General features: G+C 43.8%; 2 protein-coding genes across 5 annotated transcripts in view; one reads left to right on the top strand and one right to left on the bottom strand.

Annotated features, from left to right (window-relative positions):
• The window catches only part of ZDHHC5 (zinc finger, DHHC-type containing 5), a 22,539-nt gene extending 4,133 nt beyond the window's left edge, over positions 1-18,406 (top strand). For 2 of the 4 annotated variants that reach the window (XM_015569354.1, XM_006772070.2), the window contains 11 exons: positions 1-221; positions 8,271-8,392; positions 10,706-10,863; positions 11,787-11,959; positions 12,111-12,213; positions 12,855-12,946; positions 13,380-13,512; positions 14,181-14,301; positions 14,692-14,804; positions 15,743-16,602; positions 17,096-17,592. The exon at positions 1-221 is cut by the window's left edge and continues 971 nt beyond it. In XM_015569354.1, the coding sequence (XP_015424840.1) occupies positions 118-221; positions 8,271-8,392; positions 10,706-10,863; positions 11,787-11,959; positions 12,111-12,213; positions 12,855-12,946; positions 13,380-13,512; positions 14,181-14,301; positions 14,692-14,804; positions 15,743-16,602; positions 17,096-17,261 (2,145 nt within the window). In that variant the 5' untranslated portion in view covers positions 1-117 and the 3' untranslated portion in view covers positions 17,262-17,592. Of the gene's footprint in view, positions 222-2,717; positions 2,870-8,270; positions 8,393-10,705; positions 10,864-11,786; positions 11,960-12,110; positions 12,214-12,854; positions 12,947-13,379; positions 13,513-14,180; positions 14,302-14,691; positions 14,805-15,742; positions 16,603-17,095 lie in introns of those variants that run through there. The other 2 variants (XM_006772068.2, XM_015569355.1) reach the window with 2 other exon arrangements.
• A 235-nt stretch (positions 18,407-18,641) lies between these two features.
• Positions 18,642-23,847, bottom strand: MED19 (mediator complex subunit 19). Its single transcript, XM_006772067.2, has 5 exons — positions 23,495-23,847; positions 20,902-21,158; positions 20,642-20,738; positions 20,225-20,319; positions 18,642-20,054 (listed from the first exon to the last, which is right to left on the bottom strand). The coding sequence occupies exons 1-5, from the start codon at positions 23,799-23,801 to the stop codon at positions 19,986-19,988; spliced, it is 825 nt and encodes a 274-aa protein (XP_006772130.1). The 5' UTR covers positions 23,802-23,847; the 3' UTR covers positions 18,642-19,985.
• Between the last annotated feature and the right edge of the window lie 84 nt (positions 23,848-23,931).

Consider the following 23,931-nt stretch of genomic DNA (forward strand, 5'->3'; position numbering starts at 1 on the left):
TTTCCCTGGTCCTGTGCTCTTATCTCCGGTGTTGCCCTCATCCCGTTTTCTTGTCTGTTCTGCCGTTGTGTGGGCCTGGGCTATGCGGCAGGGCAGATCTCCCATCAGACCTCCAACATGCCCGCAGAGTCTGGAAAGAGATTCAAACCCAGCAAGTATGTTCCGGTCTCAGCAGCCGCCATCTTCTTAGTGGGAGCTACGACCCTCTTCTTTGCCTTTACGTGAGTTTTCTCCCAGCAGTGGTTTTTGGGGGGCACTCCATGGGAGGTGACGGGCTAGTTTTTCTCTTGAGTTTTGCTTTCAAAGACAAGCGACTGGGTGTTGGATGTCTGATCGAGGTAAATCTGAATCCCAGAAACATGGTCTAAATTTTACTCCATTGAATCCTCTACCTTCCCCTGCCTCCCTTCCTCTGGAATCACAGATGTTCATATTTTCCTACCCAGCTCCATCATTAGATAATCCTGAACTAGGAAGGAAGTGGGAGGAAACCACCAGGGAGTCTTGAAGCAGTTTAAGTAATCAGCCACTAGCACTGGCTTTTCCCCTGGTTATTTGAAGCTTAAATTTAAGATTATGGGAACAGAGTACTGGAGAATTTCAGAATTGATTTAGAAGATATACCATTGAGAGAGTTTTAGCTTTTAGTGTTACTTAAGGAGTGAAGGCCAATGGGAAGTGAATGCGAATTTTATTTAGGAGGAGAGTCCTAGAGACTTTCTTTACATTAGTTCGTGCTGAAGGGAATGGCAGAAATTCTTCCATTCCCTGGTTGTGTTAGGAAATACAGTTGATATTAAAAGATTTCCCACTTGGGATATACAGACTTTGTTCATTGGCTTGTTATTGGAGGAGACTGATTTATTCTTCCCCCTTTCCCCAGTATTTTAACTGTCAACCATCTGGGAAATGTCTTGGCTGTTACCTGTTTATAATTAACATGGACCAGCCTTCTGAGCCTTAAACTGTCGAGGCATTGAGTTGGTGTTCTAGTTGTAGCTCTTGGAACAATCTGAGCATGGTAGATATTTCTGGGGAGTTCACTTTGCTGTAGTTCAGGCTTAAACGTAATTGTGAGGTGCTATTTAGAGCAATGGGAGATTGCTGGGAAGAGGAAAATGAAGTGGTGAGGAATAAAGCAGTTTGGACTCATTGAAGGATGAATGAAGCAGGAATTGCTGGCCATTACTATTATGGGAAGAAATAGCGAACAGGAATTAAATCTGAGAAAGGAGGGAGGGAAACCTCTCAAATTGAGCTTATGCCAGAGGAATTCTAAAAAATATGGGTCAGCAAAGTAATAGTGGTGCTTTCTATTTAGTTATTTCTTTTAAAAATATATATATATATATTTTATTACCGGAATCCAGGACACTTCAGTCCACAGGCTGATGCTCTATCCACTAAGCTAAACTAGCAAGGGCTAATTATTTGTTTTTGGTAATCCTCATCCGAGGATATCTTCTCATTGATTTTTAGAGAGAGTAAAAGGAAAGGGGAGAGGCAGAGGGAGAGAAACATCATCTATTGGTTGCCTCCTGCATGTGCCCTGACCGGGCCAGGGATCAAGCCAGCAACCTAGGTACATGCCCTTGACTGGAATCGAACCTGGGACCCTTCAGTCCACAGGCCAACACTCTGTCCACTGAGCCTAACTGGCTAGGGCTCTTAGTTTTGCTTTGTTTTTTACTCTTTTTAAATATATATTTTATTGATTTTTTTGCAGAGAGGAAGGGGGAGAGACAGAGAGTCAGAAACATCGATGAGAGAGAAACATCGATCAGCCGCCTCCCGTACACCTTCTACTGGGGCCGTACCCGCAACCAAGACACATGCCCTTGACTGGAACCGAACCTGGGACCCTTCAGTCCGCAGGCCGACGCTCTATCCACTGAGCCAAACTGGTTAGGGCGAGGGCTCTTAGTTTTTTGATAAGGGAAAGATCTTTTACCTAAGGTACAAGCACCGTCCTATTTCTCACCTCTTCCTCGGATGAGTAGAAGTCATAGTTTCCTTGCCCCCGGCTCTCCAGCCTGAACTTACCTGTGGAATCCTTCAGGGATCTAGAGCAGCCCTGCTCGTCTCTGGTCTTTATAATCTTTGTCTCAACATGTTCAGTGTTCTGCCCTTCTTCATGCATTGACTGCCAATAAGGAGGAGGGAATTTTAGTGTCATCCTTATTTTGGTTTCTGCTATTATGTGTAGGTAGAATCAACATTTTAACCATGGGACATTTATATGGGATCTTAGTATCCTTGTAGCCCTTGTGGTGCTGTGTCAGGAGGGATATATGTAAGACCACTTTGACACCCTCAGACCTGCTTAATTGGGGAGGTTCTATCTTCCTTCAAGGGTCAAAGCTTTGGGGGAAGTTGGAAATTCAGGGGACTAAATGGTTTCTCTCTTTCAACCCATTTGTTCTTGAGCAGAATCCTTGCTCTTACTTTGCTAATCTGGAAACATTGAAGTGCTTGGCTGGTTATACCAGTTTTGCCACAAATTGTTGTCCTGACATAGACATTTTCTCAACTGATAGTTGAAACTATTTAACCTACTTTTCCATTCCCTGGTGCCAGAAAAGTAGGGGCCCTCCTTATTCTATGGTCCCGTAGTCCGAGGAAAAAGAATTTTGGAGGACAATATTGACTCTCTTTGGAATTACTGCCTCTAATCCAAAATTAGAAGCCTTAAGTCCTAGTGAGAGTTCCCCTGGCACTTTCCTCAGGACCAACTTCTGGGCTCTCTTTTCCTTGCTAGAGTCTCCTCGCCCATTTGCGGAGACATAAACACCCTGAACCTCTGAAATTCTCAACTCTTCCTCTCCATCTAACCATAGCAGTTCCTCTGCAAGCATACATCTGGACTGAGGTGCCAATGATCTAAAAAACTGTTCTCCTACATATTCTATCCCTTTTGAGGTTCAAGTCCTTGGGGAACCCTCTGTTTAAAACTGTATACAACCTAGAAAATAATTTATGGTTTCAAGTAGAGAGACAAGAGGAAGGCTCTCTTTGAACCAGCTCCAAATAGGGGCCCTAAATCTGTAACAATTCTGTCATCCTTCTATTCTCTTCCCTAAGCTACAACTATCTTTTCAACCATTTGTATAAGCCCCAGGTGAGAATTACTGTGGCACCTAGAGGACTGGGAGTGGGAGAAAAAGTCCCTTTCAGCTGGCAGACATTATTAGTGGAAGCATATAGGCTTCAACCAATTGGATGTAATTTACCTGCCAAGTAGGGGAAGCTATGAGCAGATATTATCAGTTGGGCTTGATCATCAAAAAATGGTGATCTTCTGCCCCAGAGAAGCTTGAATAGAACAGTTCAGGTCTTCCTCCTAGAAGCCTAATCCCCCTCATTCACTAATTTTTTTCAGTACTAAAACTAAGCAGGTGAGTTATTGGGGATCGTGTCTTAATTCTTTCCTCTTTTTAGTACTTGGGAAGGAGAGTGTCTGCTAAAGTAACCCCCCCCCCCCTTCTAATTAGGCATTAGACTCTGCATTTAAGATAATGTGCCTGTATCCTTTTTGTCTTTACTAAGCCTCCTTTTGTGATTGGCAGGGGTCAGTGCTAGGTAAAAGGAATGCACACTTTTGGGGGGTCAGGAGACAGATTTTGGTAAAGCCTGTTAAACTTTGTGGACCTGTTTCTTCCTCTGTATAATGAGGAAGTTGGCCTAGAGCAGTTATTTAAACACCATGACCTTTTTCAAATGAGATCTTATTTGGAACCCCAGTACATAAAACATAAGGGTAGAGCTGTCTGGTTCAGCTGAGGCAGGTGCATAGAGGCCCAGCCACTTGGTGCATACTCTTTGTCTTCCTGGGGAGCCTTGAGACCTTTTTAGGGCTCCTGGCAGTGGTCTTTGAAATAAATCACCGAATTGTATCCTCTAAAGTCTCCTCAAACTGTGAGTAAAGTCAACCAGTGTCTCATTTTGTTTACTTTTTAAAAAATATATGTTTTATTGATTTTTTTTACAGAGAGGAAGGGAGAGGGATAGAGAGTTAGAAACATCGATGAGCAAGAAATATCGATCAGCTGCCTCCTGCACACACCCTACTGGGGATGTGCCCGCTACCAAGGTACATGCCCTTGTCCGGAATCGAACCTGGGACCCTTGAGTCCGCAGGCTGACGCTCTATCCACTGAGCCAAACCGGTTAGGGCTCATTTTGTTTGCTTTTAAGGTCGGTTAAGGTGGGCATGGGGGTACATCTCTGCTGCAGGTGGTCCTCTGAAGGAAAGATAAAAAAGTCTGGGTTGTGCAGAAATCTGTGATGGTCTTTCTAGTGTCCCATCCATAGAGAGCTTTCTTCCTTTCAGTTTCTACCTCTGGCCCCTCCCAACCCTTTTACCCCAGAGAGTTGGGCAACTGGAGTGACTCTCCGTCTGTTTTTTTTTTTCTTCATGACTGGAGGTGCTAGCCCTGATTTGAGTGGGAGCAGTCTTGTGATTTCGGGCATTAATTGAGTAGTGGTTGTTCCTTTTCCTTCCCATGTTTTTTTCTCATCCAGGAGTAAGTGTCCAGGTTCTATGTCTTGCAGTGAGCTGCTTGAAAGTCTAAATAACACACACACCAAAAGTGAAGTGTTTTAAGGGGAACTTACCCACCTATAAGAGAAGAAATTGTTTTCCTGTGGAATCTTGATCCCCAGGGTTAGGAAGTGGGGTATTCATTTCAACCTTTCCTCATTAACAAGGAACACTAGGCATACATTCAAACTATGTGTTAGGCATGGATGGAATGTATAGACTTGTCCTTCAGGGAGGGTAGTGCCTGTGTTTCAAGTGTTCTTGAATGTCCAGTACCTCAGAATGGGGAAGTGGAATGAAGGATGAAGGTGGAGCTGGAATGATAATTGTGATGGTTGTAATAGTAATGTGTTTTGTGTGTGTGTATCTTTTAGCCAGTGAATGCCCAGTATTAAGCCATCTGGTTTAAAAAGAATTCTAGGATCTTTTCAAACTTTGTCTCCAGCCTCATATCTGTATTATGTAGTTGAAGTAATGAACTTAGAGAGTTTTCTGTGGATTACCTTAGGCTACCTAGCAAAATATTGATTGAGAATTAAAATCAAAGCTTCTTGAGTCCTACTTTTTTTTTTTTTTGTACTAGGAATTGAACCATTTATAATAGGAAGTGTGAGCGATGGCTACGAAACAGATTTTTCAAGAGTGTAGGTATTGAAACCTACTCTCCCCGTTTTATTTGGCTTGAAAACAGGAGGGCTGAATGGGTGGGCAGAAGAACCTGTTCTTTCTGGGTTGGTATAGTAATGGGAGTTTCATCAGTGAGTCAGTCAGCCAGCCTATTGGGCTGCGGCCACTCCCTGTGCTTTGGAGCACTATGATTATTGCTATAGGCTGAGGACGAGCCCCAACAACTCCTCTCAGCTAAGCCCTCATCTCCTTCCATCAAAGGCAACAGATTCAGACAGGCTACTTGGGGTGGTCACCTAGGATCTGGCAGAATACTATAGCAACAGCAGTCTTCTCCCTGAGCTAAACAGAATGGGATATGGCAGGAACAGGCACTGCTCACACATGCCTCTCCTTGGTAGGGTGCTCTCTGAGCTAGAGTGTTTAGGTTGGAAGCAGTAGGTCCCTGATTTGCATCTAGGAGCAAATACTGCCTATGCACTTATTTGTATCATTTCTAGAAACTGCCAACTCTAGGACAGGCTTTATTTTGGCAACAGATCCTGGAACTTGATTCTAGGTTTTCACACTTTGGGATAGGCTGATATCAGGAAGGTTGTAGGGGTAAGGTTCATTATACCAGAGTTTGGCCAGATACAGAAGAAATTGTGTGATTTTCTTTGTTTGGAAATGCAGAAACTGAAGAAAGAATGGGGTCAGAAAGGCTGACATTTGGGCCTGTGAAGTAGCTGATGCCTCATTGTCATTCACCTTGGTTTCCCTCAAGAACAGAAATACCCTTATTCATTTATTTATTTTTCAGAAGCTCAGGAGGCCGCCACAGTAGCCATAATGGCCAATTCTAGGAATGAGACTTTTAAATCATGGTACCTCAGTGTTCTAAGGATTTAATTTCTTTTTCCCTTCTAATTATCTTCCCAGGCTGTAGGAGTCAAGTGAGTCACCCTTTCTCCTCTTCCTAGGCGGAAATTAAAGTGACAGCTAAGTACTAGGGAGGGGCTCTGACCTGGATGACTGGTTTTCAGTTTCTCTCCCTCCCAAGGAGCTAGGAACTCAGGCTTTAGGTGGGGCTGTGTAAGGATTCTTCCTTCTTGCTTATAGTTCACCCCAAAACCTGCCAAAATAGGGGGACGTTTTTTCTGAACCAAAGAAACCCCAGAGGAAGGGGCTTCCATAGGAGACTGATAATAAACCCAGAATTGTGATGGGAGATCTGTTTTTTCCTTGAAATCAGTGCCTTTAACTCTACCTTCATTACTTCATTATCTTCCAGTTTTGATTAGGAGAAGCTAAAAGTTAATTGATATTTATTACTTAAAAAACCTTGCACATAATATTTGCTTAAAAAATTTTTAATGGAATTTGAATAAATAGATGGTGGTAGTCAAGATGCTTTGTGACCATCACCTTTGTCTCTTATTAGTTTATATCTCATTAAGGAGCTCAATTCCTATGAACTGTCTTGAATCACTGCTCAGGGCTGTGCTTTCTGTTTTGGTAGAGACACATCACAACAGAATCCAGGACTGCTGTGGATGAATTCTTCAGACTCATGCTGTCATGTTCTCTTGGCCCCTGCTTCCTTCAATGAACTCTTCCTTTCGTTCTGACTGGTCTAGATAAAGGGGACAAAGACAGATGCTGCTCTAATTCTAAAGATTAAGTTCTCAGCCACAAAGCAGATTAGGGTCTTTAGCCATTGTCTTGTAATGGGAAGTTTTTCCTGAGCTGAGACAGGAGAGAGGGTCTTTGATATTACTGACAGAGCAAGCAGCACATCTGTGTTCTGAAACTTCAGCTCCCAGAATATCATCAGAGAAAGGAAGAGCACCTGCAGCATTCTTAGTAGACTCACATCCAGACAGAAACTGAGTGTAATCCTGGACTGGGGCACTCCTTTCTTTTCTTTTTTTAAATGCAAGAAAAGTTACCTTATGCATATTTCTTGATTTGGACCCTGTGAAATAGTGGATATATTTAACCAGCTTCTTTTACCTACAGTATTTAGGGAGGTTTGGTCTAGTATCTTCTCTTATTTTTTTAAAGCGTTATTTTAGAGAGAGAAGAAGGGAGAGAAAGAGAAACATCCTTTGGTTGCCTCTGTACGCACCCTGATCGGGGATTGAACCCGAAACCTAGGTATGTGCCCTGTCCTAGAAACGAACCCATAACCATTTGGTGCATGGGATGACATTCCAGCTAAGTCACCCGGCCAGGCCTGTAATCTTTTCTTTATTCCCCACTCTTCTGCTTCATTTATAGACCTCAAGAAGTCTAGTTTTGTGCCATTCATATTTGGGTATTATTATTTTTTCACCTTAAGAACTAGTTTCTAGATGAATAAAACTCTCAGGAATATCTGACGCAGTGAAGAAATGTTAGGCAGTTGAGAGCGGTACAAAGCCAGAGGGAGTGGGAGCCAGAGAGGCAGGTGGTATCTCATGCTTTGGGCCAATGTACAGGTCACTGGGGCATGGCTGGGTTCCAGAAGCCTCAAGGCTGCTACAGAGAAGGGAGTGTAGTTTGTATTAGTTACATACTCAGTCCCTAACTTTTGTGCCTTTTTAAAAAGGAGATAAGAGCAGATTCTAAAACATTGGAAAGATCCACCAGGGAAGAAAGAATCTGAAGAACACAGACCTTTAGTGCAACGGGTTATGGTAGGAGAGAGTCAGAGTCTTGTACCTTGATCTAAAACGAGCATTTCTGCCGAAGCCGGTTTGGCTCAGTGGATAGAGCGTCGGCCTGCGGACTGAGGGGTCCCGGGTTCGATTCCGGTCAAGGGCATGTGCCTGGGTTGCGGGCACATCCCCAGTAGGAGATGTGCAGGAGGCGGCTGATCGATGTTTCTCTCTCATCGATGTTTCTAACTCTCTATCTCTCTCCCTTCCTCTCTGTAAAAAATTAATAAAATATATTTAAAAAAAATAAATAAAATAAGCATTTCTTTGGGAAACTAGACACATTTGTTGGGAAGGATACAATTTGAGACAGCAAAGGTGAACTACACAAGATTTAAATATAAGTATGTGGGCTGAATCTTTATATGGTTGGTGTCCAGAGTGTTAGAAGCAGCCCCTCATTTTCTTTCTTATCTGTGCAGCTGTCCAGGACTAAGCCGTTATGTGTCACCTGCAGTGCCCATCTACAATGCGATTGTTTTTCTCTTTGTGCTGGCTAACTTCAGCATGGCCACCTTCATGGACCCAGGGATTTTCCCTCGAGGTAAGATTTTCTTTTTTGGAAGCCTCTTATTACCTTTGAAAAAAGAATGATTTTTGGACATATACATTGAGTGATAAGGTTTTGGGATACTTTTATAGTCTAATGATGAAAAGCAGGTCAGGGCCTTTAGTTCTACTGTATGTCATAACTTCTACCCATGTGATTCACTTTGAATCAACTCTTTGTTTTTCAGTTATCTGTTCAGCAGAAATATATTTTGAACATACTGGTTGGGCGGTATTGCTAGGCACAATACTATCCAAGATGAATTAGGCAGTTAAAACAGTGTGATACAAACTGTAATGGAGGCATGAACAAGATTCTGTGAGACCATAGAAAAGTGTGCACTAATATGTGCTCATATAAACTGGGAAATGCTGCTAATGGTAGACAGGAATGACTTTACCAAGTAGAGGATGGAAGGGAAGGACATTCTAGGCAGAAGCTTGTAGCCATGAAATGCTGAACTCAGTAGGATGGAAGGTAGAGAGCATGGTAAAAGGGTTTTGCATACAGAAGTAGTAAGCTGTTTCTGAGACAGGAGGTGAGAGTAAAAACGGTCATTGATAGAATAAGAAGTAGAAAGAGACTGATGAAGGCACCTACTTTTTCTCTCAAATGTGAAGTTATCTTGTAAAAGTGAGACAAGTGGAATTGGGATAGCCACTTTGGTGAGGTGAAGTTTTTCTGAAATTCATTATGTTAAAAAAAGCTGTGTTATTGTGCTTCATTTGTAACTTGTTTCAAGTATCAGATGAATGAAAGGAACTTTAAGTTCCTAAAGACAAGTAGGGCTATTTTAATGAGCTTTTAGTGTTCTTTTGTCAAATATTTATGTATTCCAATGATTTTCAACCAGTGTGCTGCAAGAATTTTTAAAACTTGACTATTTAGTCGGTCACTGACTTCTTTTCTAGATTGTCAAATGAAAAAAATGACAACCAACACAACAGTAGCCATCTGGTGTGAATAAATCAAATGTATACCTTTTTTTTGTCACATCAGCAAAAAGTATATTTTTTTGTGTACCAAAAAATTTTAGTAATTAGTTTATGTGTGCCATGAGATAAAAAAGGTTGAAAGTCGCTGATCTATATGGAAGACATTATGGTCATTAGGGGTGATTTTTTTTTTTTTTTAAAAGGTCCTTGCTTTCAAATGAAGGGAAGATAGGAAAGACATTTGTATGAATAGGTACACTGCGTATCCTATATAATGAAAGCCTAATATGCTAAGTGTCTGGTCGTCCAGTTGTCTGTTTAACCAATCAAAGCATAATATGCTAATGCTGTGCTAAGGCCGCTCAACCGCTCGCTATGACATGCACTGGCCACCAGGGGGCAGATGCTCCGATTGGTAGGTTAGCTTACTGCTGGCATCTGGCTGATCAGGACTGAGCAAGATGGGTTGGACACGCCCTGGAGCCCTCCCATGGTCCCTCCCAGGCTTGCCAACCTCCCACATCTCTCCCTGGCCTGATCATGTACCGGTGGGGTCCCCTGGCCTTGCCTGTGCCCTCTTGCAATCCAGGCTGAGGGACACCCCCCTGCCCCCGCCAAGTGCATGAATTTTGTGCACTTGGACCTCTAGTTAAGTTATAAGAGTAACCAAATAACTATATAGTACTTAAAAAAAATAAAGAACTCACTTCTGATAGATGATGGTGTGGAAGGATCAGAGATTTCAAAATAAATAGCATTAAAAAATTTTAAATATAATCATTTTAATAGTGTATGTTCATTATATAGAAAGTATAAACAAGACAAGTATCACCTATAATTTCACAACTCAGAGATAACTAGTTTACATAAATTTATAGTATGTAAACTGGGAATATCAGTGTATCCATATCACAGCCACCTCTGAGTCATATTCTCTTTTTTAAAAAAAAAATATTTTTATTGATTTCAGAGAGAAAAGGAGAGGGAGAGAGAGATAGAAACATCAGTGATGAGAGAGAATCATTGATTGGCTGCCTTCTGCTCACCCCACACTGGGGAATGAGCCCGCAACCTGGGCATGTGCCCTGGCCAGGAATTGAACCATAACCTTCTGGTTCTGAGTCATGCCAGCCGGGCGAGTCATATTCTCTTGAACCTCATTTCCCAGTGCAGAATAAATTGCTTCTTCAACTGTGTTCCAATAATGTTGTATAAAGAGCTGATCTCACAGTATTTGTTATTAATTCGTAGTCTCTCCCCCATTAGTCTTGAATTCCTTGAAGGCAGAGGCCATATTTTAAATATCATTGCATCCCTAATGCTTGGTACAGTTTTGGCACAGTTGTTTTTTTATTGACTTTACTCTCTGCAGCTGAGGAGGATGAAGACAAGGAAGATGACTTCCGAGCTCCCCTTTACAAAACAGTGGAAATCAAGGGCATCCAAGTGCGTATGAAATGGTGTGCCACCTGCCGATTCTACCGTCCTCCTCGATGTTCCCACTGCAGTGTCTGTGACAATTGTGTGGAGGTAAGAACCCTGAGTGGGGTCACGTGATGCTTAACCCAGGTGATCTTGTGTCTCATAGAGTAAGGATCGAATCGTGTGCATGAAATACAGTCCTAACTATGTGGGTAGTGTGTACATGAGAGGTAGAGTGCAAATATTCTGTTACAGGAGGGACCCCAAGTGCCCTAGGCTTTCCCAGCACCAGGATTCATGGCTCTAGCCTTCCTTCCCTTGACTCATCTTTCTGGTTATGTTTCCTGGCTTTGTGTTATCTCTTGCGTTTACATCATCATACTGTTGCATTCAATTTTTAGTTATATTTTTCTTCCTGTGTCCTTTTCATTTTACTTAAGGTTTTGTGTTTTTTTTGGGAGGTTTTTAGAGAGAGGAAGGGAGAGGGAGAAAGAGACAGAACCATCCATGTGAGAGTGGAACATTGGTCAGCTGCCTCCTGCATGCCCCATACCAGGGATGGAGCCCACAACCTGGGCATGTGCCCTGACCTGGGAATTGAACTGGCAACCTTTCCATGCCCAGGATGGTCACAATGGCCAGGGCCCTTTTATTTTTGACTTTTTCCCCCCCAATCAGTTTTTACGTAGCTATAAGTATTTGCCTATCAGATTTTCCTTTCAAGCCTCTTTTCTCAAGAATCTTGATATTTTTGCAAAGCCTCTGACATTCTGTTTCAGAGTTCCTTGGTCACATAGGATAAACTTTGAGAGGCAACTTTGGTCTTTGATCATCAACCTTTGGGAAGTCTTCCTGTGAGACTGGTAGAGCAAGATAAACTGCTTGATCCTGTTTCCTGCTTTAATTTTGCAACTAAATGATTAGCATAATCATAAAAACAACAAGTTCTGCCATTTGTCTGTCTTCTTGACTGAAAAGTGATCTAGTGCTGTGGTCCAAGGATGCCTCTCATTCTCTCTTTTTGCCCCTAGGAATTTGATCATCACTGCCCCTGGGTGAACAACTGTATTGGTCGCCGGAACTACCGTTATTTCTTCCTCTTCCTCCTTTCCCTGACAGTGCACATTATGGGTGTGTTTGGCTTTGGCCTCCTTTATGTCCTCTCCCACGTGGAGGAACTCTCAGGGGTCTGCACGGCTGTCACGTATCCTTTAAGGCTTGGTGGTGGGATTGGGAGGGGGAAGAGTGAGGAAGGTTGAATCCTGTGGTAGTAAGGCTCAAGGGAAGATGGCTACAGTATGGGCTGGAGAAGATGAGATCATGTTGCTCTGCTCTCCTTGACTGTTTGGCTTCAGGATGGCAGTGATGTGTGTGGCTGGCTTATTCTTCATCCCTGTAGCTGGCCTCACGGGATTTCATGTGGTGCTGGTGGCTCGGGGACGCACAACCAATGAACAGGTACAGGAAGAAGTGATGGGAGACCTCTGCAGAGGAGGGCTTGTCTTTTAGTCCTGTGATTAGTGTTTAGCCTGTGCTTCTACAAATGGATACCTAAATACTATATTTTTTGCCCCGCCCCCTAAATATGTTTTATGAGGTAGTGTCCAATTTCCTCATGCAAACGTGAGAATAGAAGCCATCTCTAGTTAGCATTTACAGAATGTCCACTTATACTGGACAATTTGGGCTCCGAACTTAGAGAAGTTTAATAAAAGATCTGCGTCAGCCCTCAAGAAGCTTATAGTGCTGCTTAAAGACAGTTATTTTTGTGCATAATTAACCTTGCTTGCTTGGTATTTTGTATATTTTAGTTTTCAATATTCAGAGAGCTATTTATCCCCATTTTACATGAGGAAACTGATGTTGAGGGTGAGATAGCTATGGTGAGGAAGACCTAGGATTTGAACTGAGGACACTGACTAGAGTTGTCATTCTTAGCTATCCCAGGTAGAAGTTGGGTGATGGCAGGATTGTGTTTTACTCATTTTTTTTGTCTCTCCCAGATAGTGGGTATACAATAATTTTTCATTGGTTTGTGTTTTGGTCTTTGGAAGTCAGGGACCCATTGTCTGACTGCTCTGGCTCTTTTTTCCTCCTAGGTTACGGGTAAATTCCGGGGAGGTGTGAACCCCTTCACCAATGGCTGCTGTAATAATGTCAGCCGTGTGCTCTGCAGTTCCCCAGCACCCAGGTACGTCTATAGCCCTTTGGGCTGCTGTTCACCCTTCATTATAACTTTTGTCTCCTTTGGGCTGCTTCTGGTGCCAGAGGTCTGATGGGAGACTGCCATTAGGAAGGGTTCTCTTAGAACGGGAAGTACCTACATGGGAAAGACATGCCATCCTTTAGTGGACACCATGAGTTCAGTTAATACTCATCAGGTATTATGGTTACTCTCCTCTGAGAGTTGAGATTTACTCCAGAGTGTCCTGAGCTAGCTATCTGCCCAAAGGCCTAGTCTTGTTACAGTCATGGAATCAAATCTGTTCAATGTTGATCTTTTCACTGGCCTGGTTGGACTGTTTATTGTGTAAAAATGTTTTACACAAGGTAGGCAATCAGTAGATACATTGGAATGAATGAATGAATGAATGAATGAAAGCCTTTTTATTCTTAACACTCAGGTATTTGGGGAGACCAAAGAAAGAGAAGACCATTGTAATCAGACCTCCCTTCCTTCGACCAGAAGTGTCAGATGGGCAGATAACTGTGAAGATCATGGACAATGGCATTCAGGGAGAGCTGAGGAGAACTAAGGTGAGGAATTTAGGGGAGCAAAATTAGGTAACTTGGAGGCTCTCACTCCTGGTAAAGAAATGGAAACACGCTTTTAGTTTACATCTCTCATAGTATTTATCACTTTCTGACTTGTGTTAAAATTACTTAAAAATATATATCTTGTCTCCATTAGATTGTAATTTAGTGACATTATAAATTGAGTCCATTCATTTCCATGTCTTCATAGGACTTAAAATAGTAGCTTGCAGGTGGTTGGAACTCAAGTAGTTAATGGTAAAAATGAACAACGCCCAGGCCAGCCTGTGCTCGAATGGTCAGGGGTTCAATGCCTGGTCAGGGGCACACACCTGGGTTGCAGTTCGATCCCACGTGGGGGAGGCAACCAATCGATGTCTCTCTCACAGTGATGTTTCTCTCTCCCTCTTCCTCCTGCCCTTCTACACAACAATCAATGGAAAAATAACCTCAAAATGAGGATTAACAACAACAAAAACCAACCCACAAATAAATGGCAGGATTAAACTCTTGTGGAAAACTTTTTTTAATCCAGTACCATTCTCAAACTAACTCTTGTCCCTTGTCTTCCAGTCCGTTTAGAAATATATAACTGACTCTCCAACACTCCTCTGTTATCAGTTTAATACTTGTGAATTGCCTAATGCCCTGATTTTCCCTCTTTTATCCAGTCTAAAGGAAGCTTGGAGATTACAGAGAGCCAGTCCGCAGATGCTGAACCTCCACCTCCTCCTAAGCCGGACCTGAGCCGTTATACAGGGCTACGAACACACCTCAATCTGGCTACTGAGGGTAAGGGCAGCAGGAGTGAGAAGGTGACTGAATTGTAGCGCAGACACAGGCAAGGGCTAGATCATGCTTTTGCTGTAGCTGAGAACACCCAATAGGTGGCACTTGAGCCACTACTTTGAACAGCTGGGAGAAAGGGGATACCACTTAGCTACTGGCAGTGAATTAGATGTTTGTGGGGGAACTGTCAGCTTTAGACAGAGAGCATCCTGTTTGGTATATTCACTGAGATCTGAATTAATAGGAGTCTTTAGTCTTGATTTCAACAAATTCATGTTCCCTTGGCTGCGTATACCTATTCCTACCTTGTTCTCTCCTCTACCTTAAGGAACTCTACCTAGGTTAAGAGCATAGCTTGTAAAGTGGTTCCTCTGGGCCTTTTTTTCCCCACAGACAGCAGCCTGTTGAGCAAGGACAGCCCCCCCACACCTACCATGTACAAGTATCGGCCAGGCTACAGTAGCAGCAGCACATCAGCCGCCATGCCTCACTCTTCCAGCGCCAAGGTACTGGGTTCTCCCTAAGTAGGAGGGTTGTAAATATGCCACTTGTTCTGGGAAGAAGATTGGGAGAAGGGAAAGAAGAGGCAGAGGGAAGAAAAGAAAATCAAAGGCATTTTACTAATTGTAGGTGTTAGTGCAGTGGTCGGCAAACTCATTAGTCAACAGAGCCAAACATCAACAGTACAACAATGGAAATTTCTTTTGAGAGCCAAATTTTTTAAACTTAAACTATATAGGCAGGTACATTGTATATAATTAGGGTACTCCTAAGCTGGCCTTTGCTAAAAACATCCTCAATCTGATTGAGGTACGTTCACTGAGGTCGACCCCTTCCAGCTCTCCCATCCTCAACTCGTGCATGAATTGTGCGTGCCTCCCCCGTGCTGCGTATCCCGCGGCCCGCCTACGCCGTGTCTCCCGTTGCCCGACCGACCGACCCCCCCCACTTCTAACGCCACTTCTTCAAAATAGACTCGCCCAGGCTGAAAACTGACTTCTGCGCATGGGCCATGAAGTTTCAATCGCACTGTACGTGCGCACCCGCACGTGGTATTTTGTGGAAGAGCCACACTCAAGGGGCCAAAGAGCCGCATGTGGCTCGTGAGCCACGGTTTGCCGACCACTGTGTTAGTGGGATTGAATCTCGTTGTTACTTCATTAAAGGGGGGCAAGGAAGCAAAATAGATAAAAGCACTGATTGTCATACCTAAGTTCAAACCCATCACAAGCAAGTTACTTAAGTTTTATTTTCTGCATCTTAAAATGTATTATTTGTACTAACTCAGAGATTTGCTTTAGGGGTTAAACAAGATAATGCATACAAACGTTCTAAACATTGCTGGCATGTAACAGGCCATTTTTGAGGGACTCCTTGGGCTCTGGGACCTGGTATCTGTCACATGAGGAGCAGCACTAAGAGCCTGCTTTATTTTCTCCCCCAGTTGAGTCGTGGTGACAGCTTGAAGGAGCCAACTTCAATTGCAGAGAGCAGCCGCCATCCCAGCTACCGGTCAGAACCCAGCCTGGAGCCAGAGAGCTTCCGCTCTCCCACTTTTGGCAAAAGCTTTCACTTCGACCCACTGTCCAGTGGTTCACGCTCCTCCAGCCTCAAGTCGGCCCAGGGCACAGGCTTTGAGCTGGGCCAGTTGCAGTCCATCCGTTCAGAGGGCACAACCTCCACCTCCTATAAGAGCCTGGCTAACCAGACACGCAATGGAAGTTTATCTTATGACAGCCTGCTCACTCCTTCCGACAGCCCTGACTTTGAGTCAGTGCAGGCAGGGCCTGAGCCAGACACACCTTTAGGCTACACCTCTCCCTTCCTGTCAGCCCGGCTGGCTCAACAGCGGGAAGCTGAGAGGCACCCACATTTGGTGCCAAGTGGCCCAGCACATCAAGAGCCCTCACCAGTCCGGTACGACAATCTGTCGCGCCATATTGTGGCCTCCCTCCAGGAACGAGAGAAGCTGCTACGCCAGTCACCCCCACTCCCAGGTCGAGAGGAAGAACCAGGCTTGGGGGACTCCGGCATTCAGTCGACACCAGGCTCAGGCCATGCCCCTCGTACTAGTTCCTCCTCAGATGATTCGAAGAGGTCACCCTTGGGCAAGACTCCATTGGGACGCCCAGCTGTGCCCCGATTTGGCAAGCCAGATGGACTAAGGGGCCGGGGACTGGGGTCCCCTGAATCAGGCCCAACTGCTCCATACCTGGGCCGATCCATGTCTTATAGCAGCCAAAAAGCCCAACCTGGTGTCTCTGAGACTGAAGAAGTGGCCTTGCAGCCGTTACTGACACCCAAGTAAGTATTAGTCCATCCTGGCCTTCAGCGAACTTATAATTAGCATCCTGCCCTGTAGAAGGCATCAGGACTGCCCTTTTATTAGTGCAAATGGACGCAGGGTTGTCCTGCTTGTGGATAGCTCTTCATTTTCATTTTCACTCCAGCTGCTTTCATGGGCCATTCCTGTTAAGAGACTGAAGTTTAATACTTTTTCTTAATCCTGTCCTCCTAAAAATTTGAGTGTAAATATACAAGATAGCTGCTATTGGAGAGAAGAAATAAATAGGAGATAGGGAATCAGGCTTGTTTCAAGCAGTGCAATAAAACAAAAGGGAATGTTTTGATAAGAAAGCATATTTAAGTACAATCATTTAATTAAGTTATTCATCACACTAAAAAAAGTATGTATGGAGAAAAGTACATTATTTCCCCCCCCCAAACTTTTAAAACTGTCTCCCCTTTCTGTGTTTTGTGTCCCAGTTCCTGACACCTCTCTTTCTTTTCTTCCCAGAGATGAAGTACAGCTCAAGACCGCCTACAGCAAGTCCAATGGGCAGCCCAAGAGTATAGGCTCAGCTTCCCCTGGCCCAGGCCAGCCACCTCTCAGTAGCCCTACAAGGGGAGGAGTCAAGAAAGTGTCAGGAGTAGGTGGCACCACCTATGAGATTTCGGTGTGAGCCTTCGGCACCTCCCCTCCCCTACACCTCTGCGCCTGCACCAAAGGGCCCCCCAGGTGGCCACCTTCCTTTCCTCAAGGGGCTCTCCTCCCCTGCATGGACATTTTTTTAAACCACCGATTCCAAGAGGATGAGGAGCGTTTTATAAAATGCAATGGGGTTGGGGAGTCGAGAGTTGGGGCCCTGAGACTGGGGCAGCAATCCCCTTTACCTATTAAGACCGTCCCTTCCTCAACCCCTGGACCAGACTCAGTGGACATTTGTGCAATTGCTCGCCCTGGAGAGAACCAGATCATTTTTAAACCAGAAATAATTTTTTTTATTATTGTTACGGATTCTATTTTTTTCCTCTTCTGCGTTACCAGGTGTGTGTGTGTACATATATATACATATATATATATTATAAATATCAAAGAAATTATATATCTATCCTGGGATGGGAAAATGAGGGAGGGATGTTTAAGAGGGGGATCTTACTCTTCCCATTCCTGGGACCAGCAGGAGAAGAGGAAAGATGTGAATAGAAGTCTTCCTTTGCCCCAGGGTTCTCTCTTTTGTCCATTACCAATTAAGAAAATAGCACCCCCTGTTGTCGGTGCTTAGTGATCAGGAAAGGAACTGGAGAGAGGCGAGTCTGAAGTCTTGGTCAGAGGAGAGGGTAGAGTTTTCAGGGCTCACTGGCACTTAGTTTTCCCAGGAAAGGGGTCACAGCCCCATGATGTTTTTGGTGGAGGAGAGATCAGGAAAAGAGCTTGGCCAAGCTCCAGAAACAACTGGATAATCCCCTTTTTGGGATGGAAGGATTAGGGTGGGCTTCTTCAACTAGCCCCTCAAATCCTTCCCCCATTTCACACACAGTTACTAACATTTTTAAATCCAAGGCTAGGAGAGAAGAATCCAAAAAGCAATATTTTTCATCACATGCCAAAAATGGGATAGAGAGGAGGAGTGGAAGGCCTAAGCCCCTCCAATTGTCCCTTGAGAGGTACCCCTCAGCCCACCTCAGTATGGTGCTGGGTAGAGGAGATACCTGGGTTCTAACCTCTAAACAGGGGAGACCCCAGCCTCTAGATAGAGGCCATTTTATTTTTTATTCTGATTAGCCATTTTAAACCAACAAGGAATAAAAAGAAATCCTGATCTAACCAGCTCCCCCCTGACTTGTGTTATTTTGTCTGGTTAAGGCAGGGTGAATGGTTTCTGGTGGAGAGTCATAAAGAAAGCCTCAGAAGTTTCCCTGGTCCTGACCCATCTTTAGATAGGACTGTAGTGAAAATAACCACTTAAGACAACAGGTCCTGGTGTTTTTTCCCCAGTGATTTAATCCCCAAAATTCCTGGGAATGGGAAATCATTTGCAACTACTAAAGCCTGTCATTTCGAAGCTTAGAGAACTCTTGACTTGTGCCACACTTGTTTCTTAATACAGAATTGTCTCTGAAAAGTAAAGTTCATTTTGGATGTAGCCAAAGGGAAGACTGAATGATCAAAATATGAAAGCCCTCTTAAAGGCCAACTGTATATATGGGTGGCAGTTCAATTTGATATCTCCTATTTTTGTCTTCTATTTGCAAAAGCAAAAGGCTGTGCCCTAATTTTAATAGGCACCCTTGGACACTTAATCTCAGGAAACTGGCTAGAACCCTTTGTTTTCACTATTTATAACAAGTATATGAACTCTGAAATCCTACTGTAAAATTAGAGCTAAATGAATGAGTGGTTTTCCCTCTATAATCTAGAGGCTGGTAGCAATATATTTTAACTGTTCTGCCAATTTAACTTCTAGTCTGATTACATTAGCCTGGGTTTTCTCAGATTTTTTTCAGTTATTTGGCCTGCAAAGACCAAAGGGACTTAACTTTACATTTTGTTAGTTTAGGCTGCCTTTTGTTGATGTCTTAGAAGCTTAGAAATGTTTTCACATCAGCCAAATACTTTGTCTTAACTAAGGAATGAGGCAGTTCCAAAGTTCTTACTACTAGTATAAAGATAAGAGAAGCATTTACCTTTGCTTGCCAGATATTCACTTCAAAAAAATCATGGGCTTGACCAAGAATCAACTTGTTGAAGTACAGTGGTGATTGACTGTAGGTGCTTTTTTGGTTGGCTATTCTGTTTCAACACAAAATTGACCTAGAATACAGTCAAGCCCTAACTGGATCAACTCTTCAGATGGAGTATGAAGCACCTTGCTATGGGCAAGGTGCTATTTGTCTGTGGAAAGGTACTAACAAACTCTTCCTAACTTTTGGACCATGTTCCCCAATTTCATTTTGGTTGGTTCCCTGCCTACTGATAATATAATACAAGGCCCAAATCCCCCCAGATCTTAGCATGCCGTGGCTTCAACTGACTCTCACAGAAAGGCACTTACCTCTTAATAGGCAGTCATACTTCAGCCAGTTTGATAAATGCAATTTTTTTTTTTTTTAAAGAAAAAGCCTAACAAATCAGATAAGGTCCTAAATCAGACAACTGCACAAAAGAGATGAAAAGAAAGCTTCCTTGGGAGAGGAAGAGATGTCCATGAGAAAGCTGGTCTGAGCCTTACAAAAGCATGGCCCTTCTCTCTCATAATGCATTCCTCTTATGAGCACAGTAGGACTGCTTCTAATCCAGCCACTGGAGATGCTCCTAAGGCAGTGTCCAAGAGCCAGGAAGGCAGCTTTTGACAGCAGGTTCAGTACAGCAGGGAAAGTCATTATGGCAGAATCCAGTTGTCTTGTTAGCGGAGGCTGCTGCTGCTGCTGGCCTGAGAACTGGCAATACCTGGGTGGTCTGGACTGTGTCGGTTCTGGGGAAGACAAAGCAGGAACACAAGAACAACTAGGAAGTAGCCTTGGCATTGACCAGGAGTGGATGGGAAAACAATGTTGGGTCCAACCTGCAGCCAAGGACTCTACCTAGTATAGGGGTGAGACATAAGGGAACTCACTGGGCTACAGCAACAGGCCCCTATTTTACCTTCTTTTTCTTCTTCTCTTTCTTCTTCCTTTTCCGTTCAGGATCCTCTTCTTTTTTCTTTTTCTTTTTCTTGTGATCTGAGTCAGATGGCGTTTCTGTTGGAGACATTAGGTGCCTATCAAACGTAGAGCTCAAAATCCCCTCCTGCTAGAACTCTGCAGATTATAGGGAAACCCAACCCCTAGTCAAGGGCAACTGCTTTTGTTCAAATGGCCAGAGAGGATATGGAGGCACTGCGAAGGTCCCTGTCCCAAGGTCCTATTTGCCCAGGAGACCCCAGAACATCAACTTCTTTATCAGGAGAATTTGGGAGTCCAGGACTCCGTAAGGAACTTCCTTGCTTTTTTTTTTTACTGAGGATGGGTGAAGCAGATCCAGAACATCAGGTTTCTGGCTTTGAATAGAACTGCTGCTTACCTGGGGGAACAGGATCCTGGGTACGGCTCTGTTTGTGCTTGTGCTTATTCTTTTTCTTGGGAGGCTGAATATGCATCAGACGACATTGCTCTGGCAACTGGAGGAACCAAAGAAAGGTCTGGGTGAGTGGAGGGAGCAAAGCCCCTGCTCCCCATTGTTCTGCTCAGTAAGTTAGGAAGGAACAGACTTGGACAGAAAAACTGCCTCCATGCCTTTCAGACCTCCCCATTTGCCTCCTTCCTCCCCAAGAGGGGACTCACTGGGCCAGTGTGGAGGCGGAATCCAGCCAGCATGGTCCCTGTGATAGGATTAAAAGAGCCCCCAAGAATAGGGGGCTTCTCAATGAGGGAGCGAAGGCTGCTGTTATCATGGGAACCTGGCAGATCAATCATTCCAGGCAGGTCAGGCAGGAAGTTACTCAGCTTCTCCTTCACTTTCTTCCCACAGAATTTATTATAGGCATGTTCGAGGTTGTAGTGTGTGATCAGGTTGGTGCTGCCAGTCAGCTCCGTGCTGCCTAGAGAATGCAGGGAGAATAAGTTTTTTTTAATGTATTTTATTGACTTTTTACAGAGAGGAAGGGAGAGGGATAGAGAGTTAGAAACATTGATGAGAGGGAAACATTGATGAGCTGCCTCCTGCACAACCCCCCCTGGGGATGTGCCTGCAACCAAGGTACGTGCCCTTGGCCGGAATCGAACCTGGGACCCTTCAGTCCGCAGGCCGACGCTCTATCCACTGAGCTAAACCGGTTAGGGCAAGAAGATGTTTTTAAGTCAGCCACACAATATTTATACTGATAATGCCTTACATTTATATAACACTTTATACTTTTCAGTATGTGTTCGTTTAAACCGTGTAAAAAAAAATCAGTGTATTTAAGATATTGGCACAATCCATTGATAAGAAAGAGAGCAGCCCTGTCCAAGTAGCTCAATTGGTTGGAGTGTCGTCCCCATATACCAAGGTTGTGTGTTCAATCTCTGGTCGGGGCACATACATAAAAAGTGGAACAGCAAATCGGTGTTTCTCCCTCCCCCTCTCTCATCAACAAAAATAAAAACACACACTATTAATGGTAGGAGACACAGTGCCAGAGTACCTCTCCTCAAACTCGGCATTGCCTCTGGCCATTATACTATTCTGATTTTATCCCCTTTCTGTTGACTCTCCTCCTTCCAGGTGGTTATGCTCAAGACTCAGGTGAGAAGACACTCTACCTCTTCTGAGCTTTAACTTAAGAGTCATTCCAACTTTCTGACCGTCAGTTCTATGAAGATGATTTAAAATCTCTCTCCCCAGCCCTGACTCCTCTCCTGAAAACTAATCTTGCACTTCCAATTTCCTCTTAGTCCAGGGGTGGGGAACGTTTTTTCTGCCAAGGGCCATTTAGATATTTATAACATCATTCTTGGGCCATACCAAATTATCACTTAAAAATTAGCCTGCTATATTTGATCAAACATTTAGTTAACTCACCCCTCATGCCTTGTCAGAGCTAGACCAAATGATTTCACGGGCCTTACAATGGCCCATGGGCCGGATGTCCCTCACCTCTGTGACTTAGTCAATTCTGTGTAGATACTATGGCTTTTTATTTATTGGTTGATTTTACGAGAGAGACATTGGGGGTGGGGGTGATGAAACAGAGAAAGAAAGAGATATTTGTTGTTCGACTTATTTATGTATTCATTGGTTTAATTTTGTATGTTCCCCTACTGAGGATTGAACCTTGGCATATGAGGATAATGTTCTAACCAATTGAGCTACCCAGCCACAATACATGGTACCTCCCATTCTCTAGATATTTTTAGAAGCAGTACTCATCAGTTAAAAAAACACACAAAACCTTCAATGATTTCCTATAGCCCTCAGGAAAGACCTCAAAATTCCTTTGGCACTCATGGTTAAACACATTTTACTATAACTTAGCTTTGGGATCTAGTCAACCTTTAGTCCCCTATGCAAAATTTCTGATCCATCCAAATGGGTCTCCTAATGTCCTGAAAAAAACAAAAAACACCCCTCATAGTGTTTCCTTTTAGGAAAACTAACCTAATTATAGGAAAAGTCTTCCTAATATTGTTCACCAATATAAATTCATCAAGGTCTAGCTCAAGTGACAACTTCTTCTTGCTCTGATTTTGGATAATATTTTGAAAACCACCACGTAGTTCTTAATTGTGAGGCATGACCACCAAATAATGAGATTGGCCTTGATAAGAAATATGGTCACTTTCCTTAAACTACATACTTTGCATCCCTAAGTAAAACAAGCTTCTTAAAAATATGGACCAGACTTATTAATCTTGTTCCTCTTCTCATCATATGTCCTTCCCCCTTCTACCTACACACTCAACATTTGCACAAAACATATATTCAATTATCTGTCAACTGATAGGTAAAGTCAGAATAGGTAAGGTTAGTGGTAGACACCAACCAATAACTAACCAAAGGAAAGTTCTATGCTTCAGCCTCTCTGTGCTTTAGTTTTTTCAACTATAAAATGTAGATAACAATGCCTACCTCAGGGGGCTATTCTATATATTATGTTACACATATAGAACTGCGTTATAAACTTCAAATTACTGTACCAATAGCCATTATTATTTCCCTTAATTCTTGATGTAGCAGAACTTGGGATGAACTAAAAGGAATTTTGGAACCATGTTCAAAATGACTCTTGATTCCATCTCCTCAAACTTGTTACACGGAGGCCTTTCAACTTAGAGCTCCTGGGTCTGGCACGAGTTGCCTAGGTTACCTGGCACCTTCACCACCCAGTTAACAATCACGCCCATCACCCCCTCATTATGACCTGATTGGCTGACTTTGGCCAGGCCTAGCACTCACCTGGCAGTTCCCGCATTAGGTAGAAGGGACCGCAACCAGCTGCTGACTTGTCAGCACCGGGCGGGGCCGTGGCCGCGGTCGGGGGCGGAGCCGGGCCGGGCCCCCCGCCTGGAGGAGGAGGAGGCGGGGGTGGAGGTTTTCCTGGTCCGAAGCCGAGTGCGGTTGGGGGCGGGGGTGGGTCAGCCTGAGCTCCGAACAGCGCCGTGAAATTCTCCATCTTTCCTTCTGCCCCAGCGCTGTCCTGGTGTCTGGCGCTAGTGGTTTTCATTGGACAATCCTTTTCCGGCGTACCGTCCTCTTCCTCCATGAGCCACTGATCATTGGATGCCTCGGGGCCCGCCTACCTCATTCCGGCAACTACTTCCGTCGCTTTGTGAGTACGTACAGGAATTACTAGCTAACTTTATTCTAGTCGCATATCCAATAAAATGACTTAG

The sequence above is a fragment of the Myotis davidii genome, unplaced genomic scaffold, assembly GCF_000327345.1.
Source record: "Myotis davidii unplaced genomic scaffold, ASM32734v1 scaffold1286, whole genome shotgun sequence".
Lineage (NCBI taxonomy): Eukaryota > Metazoa > Chordata > Mammalia > Chiroptera > Vespertilionidae > Myotis > Myotis davidii.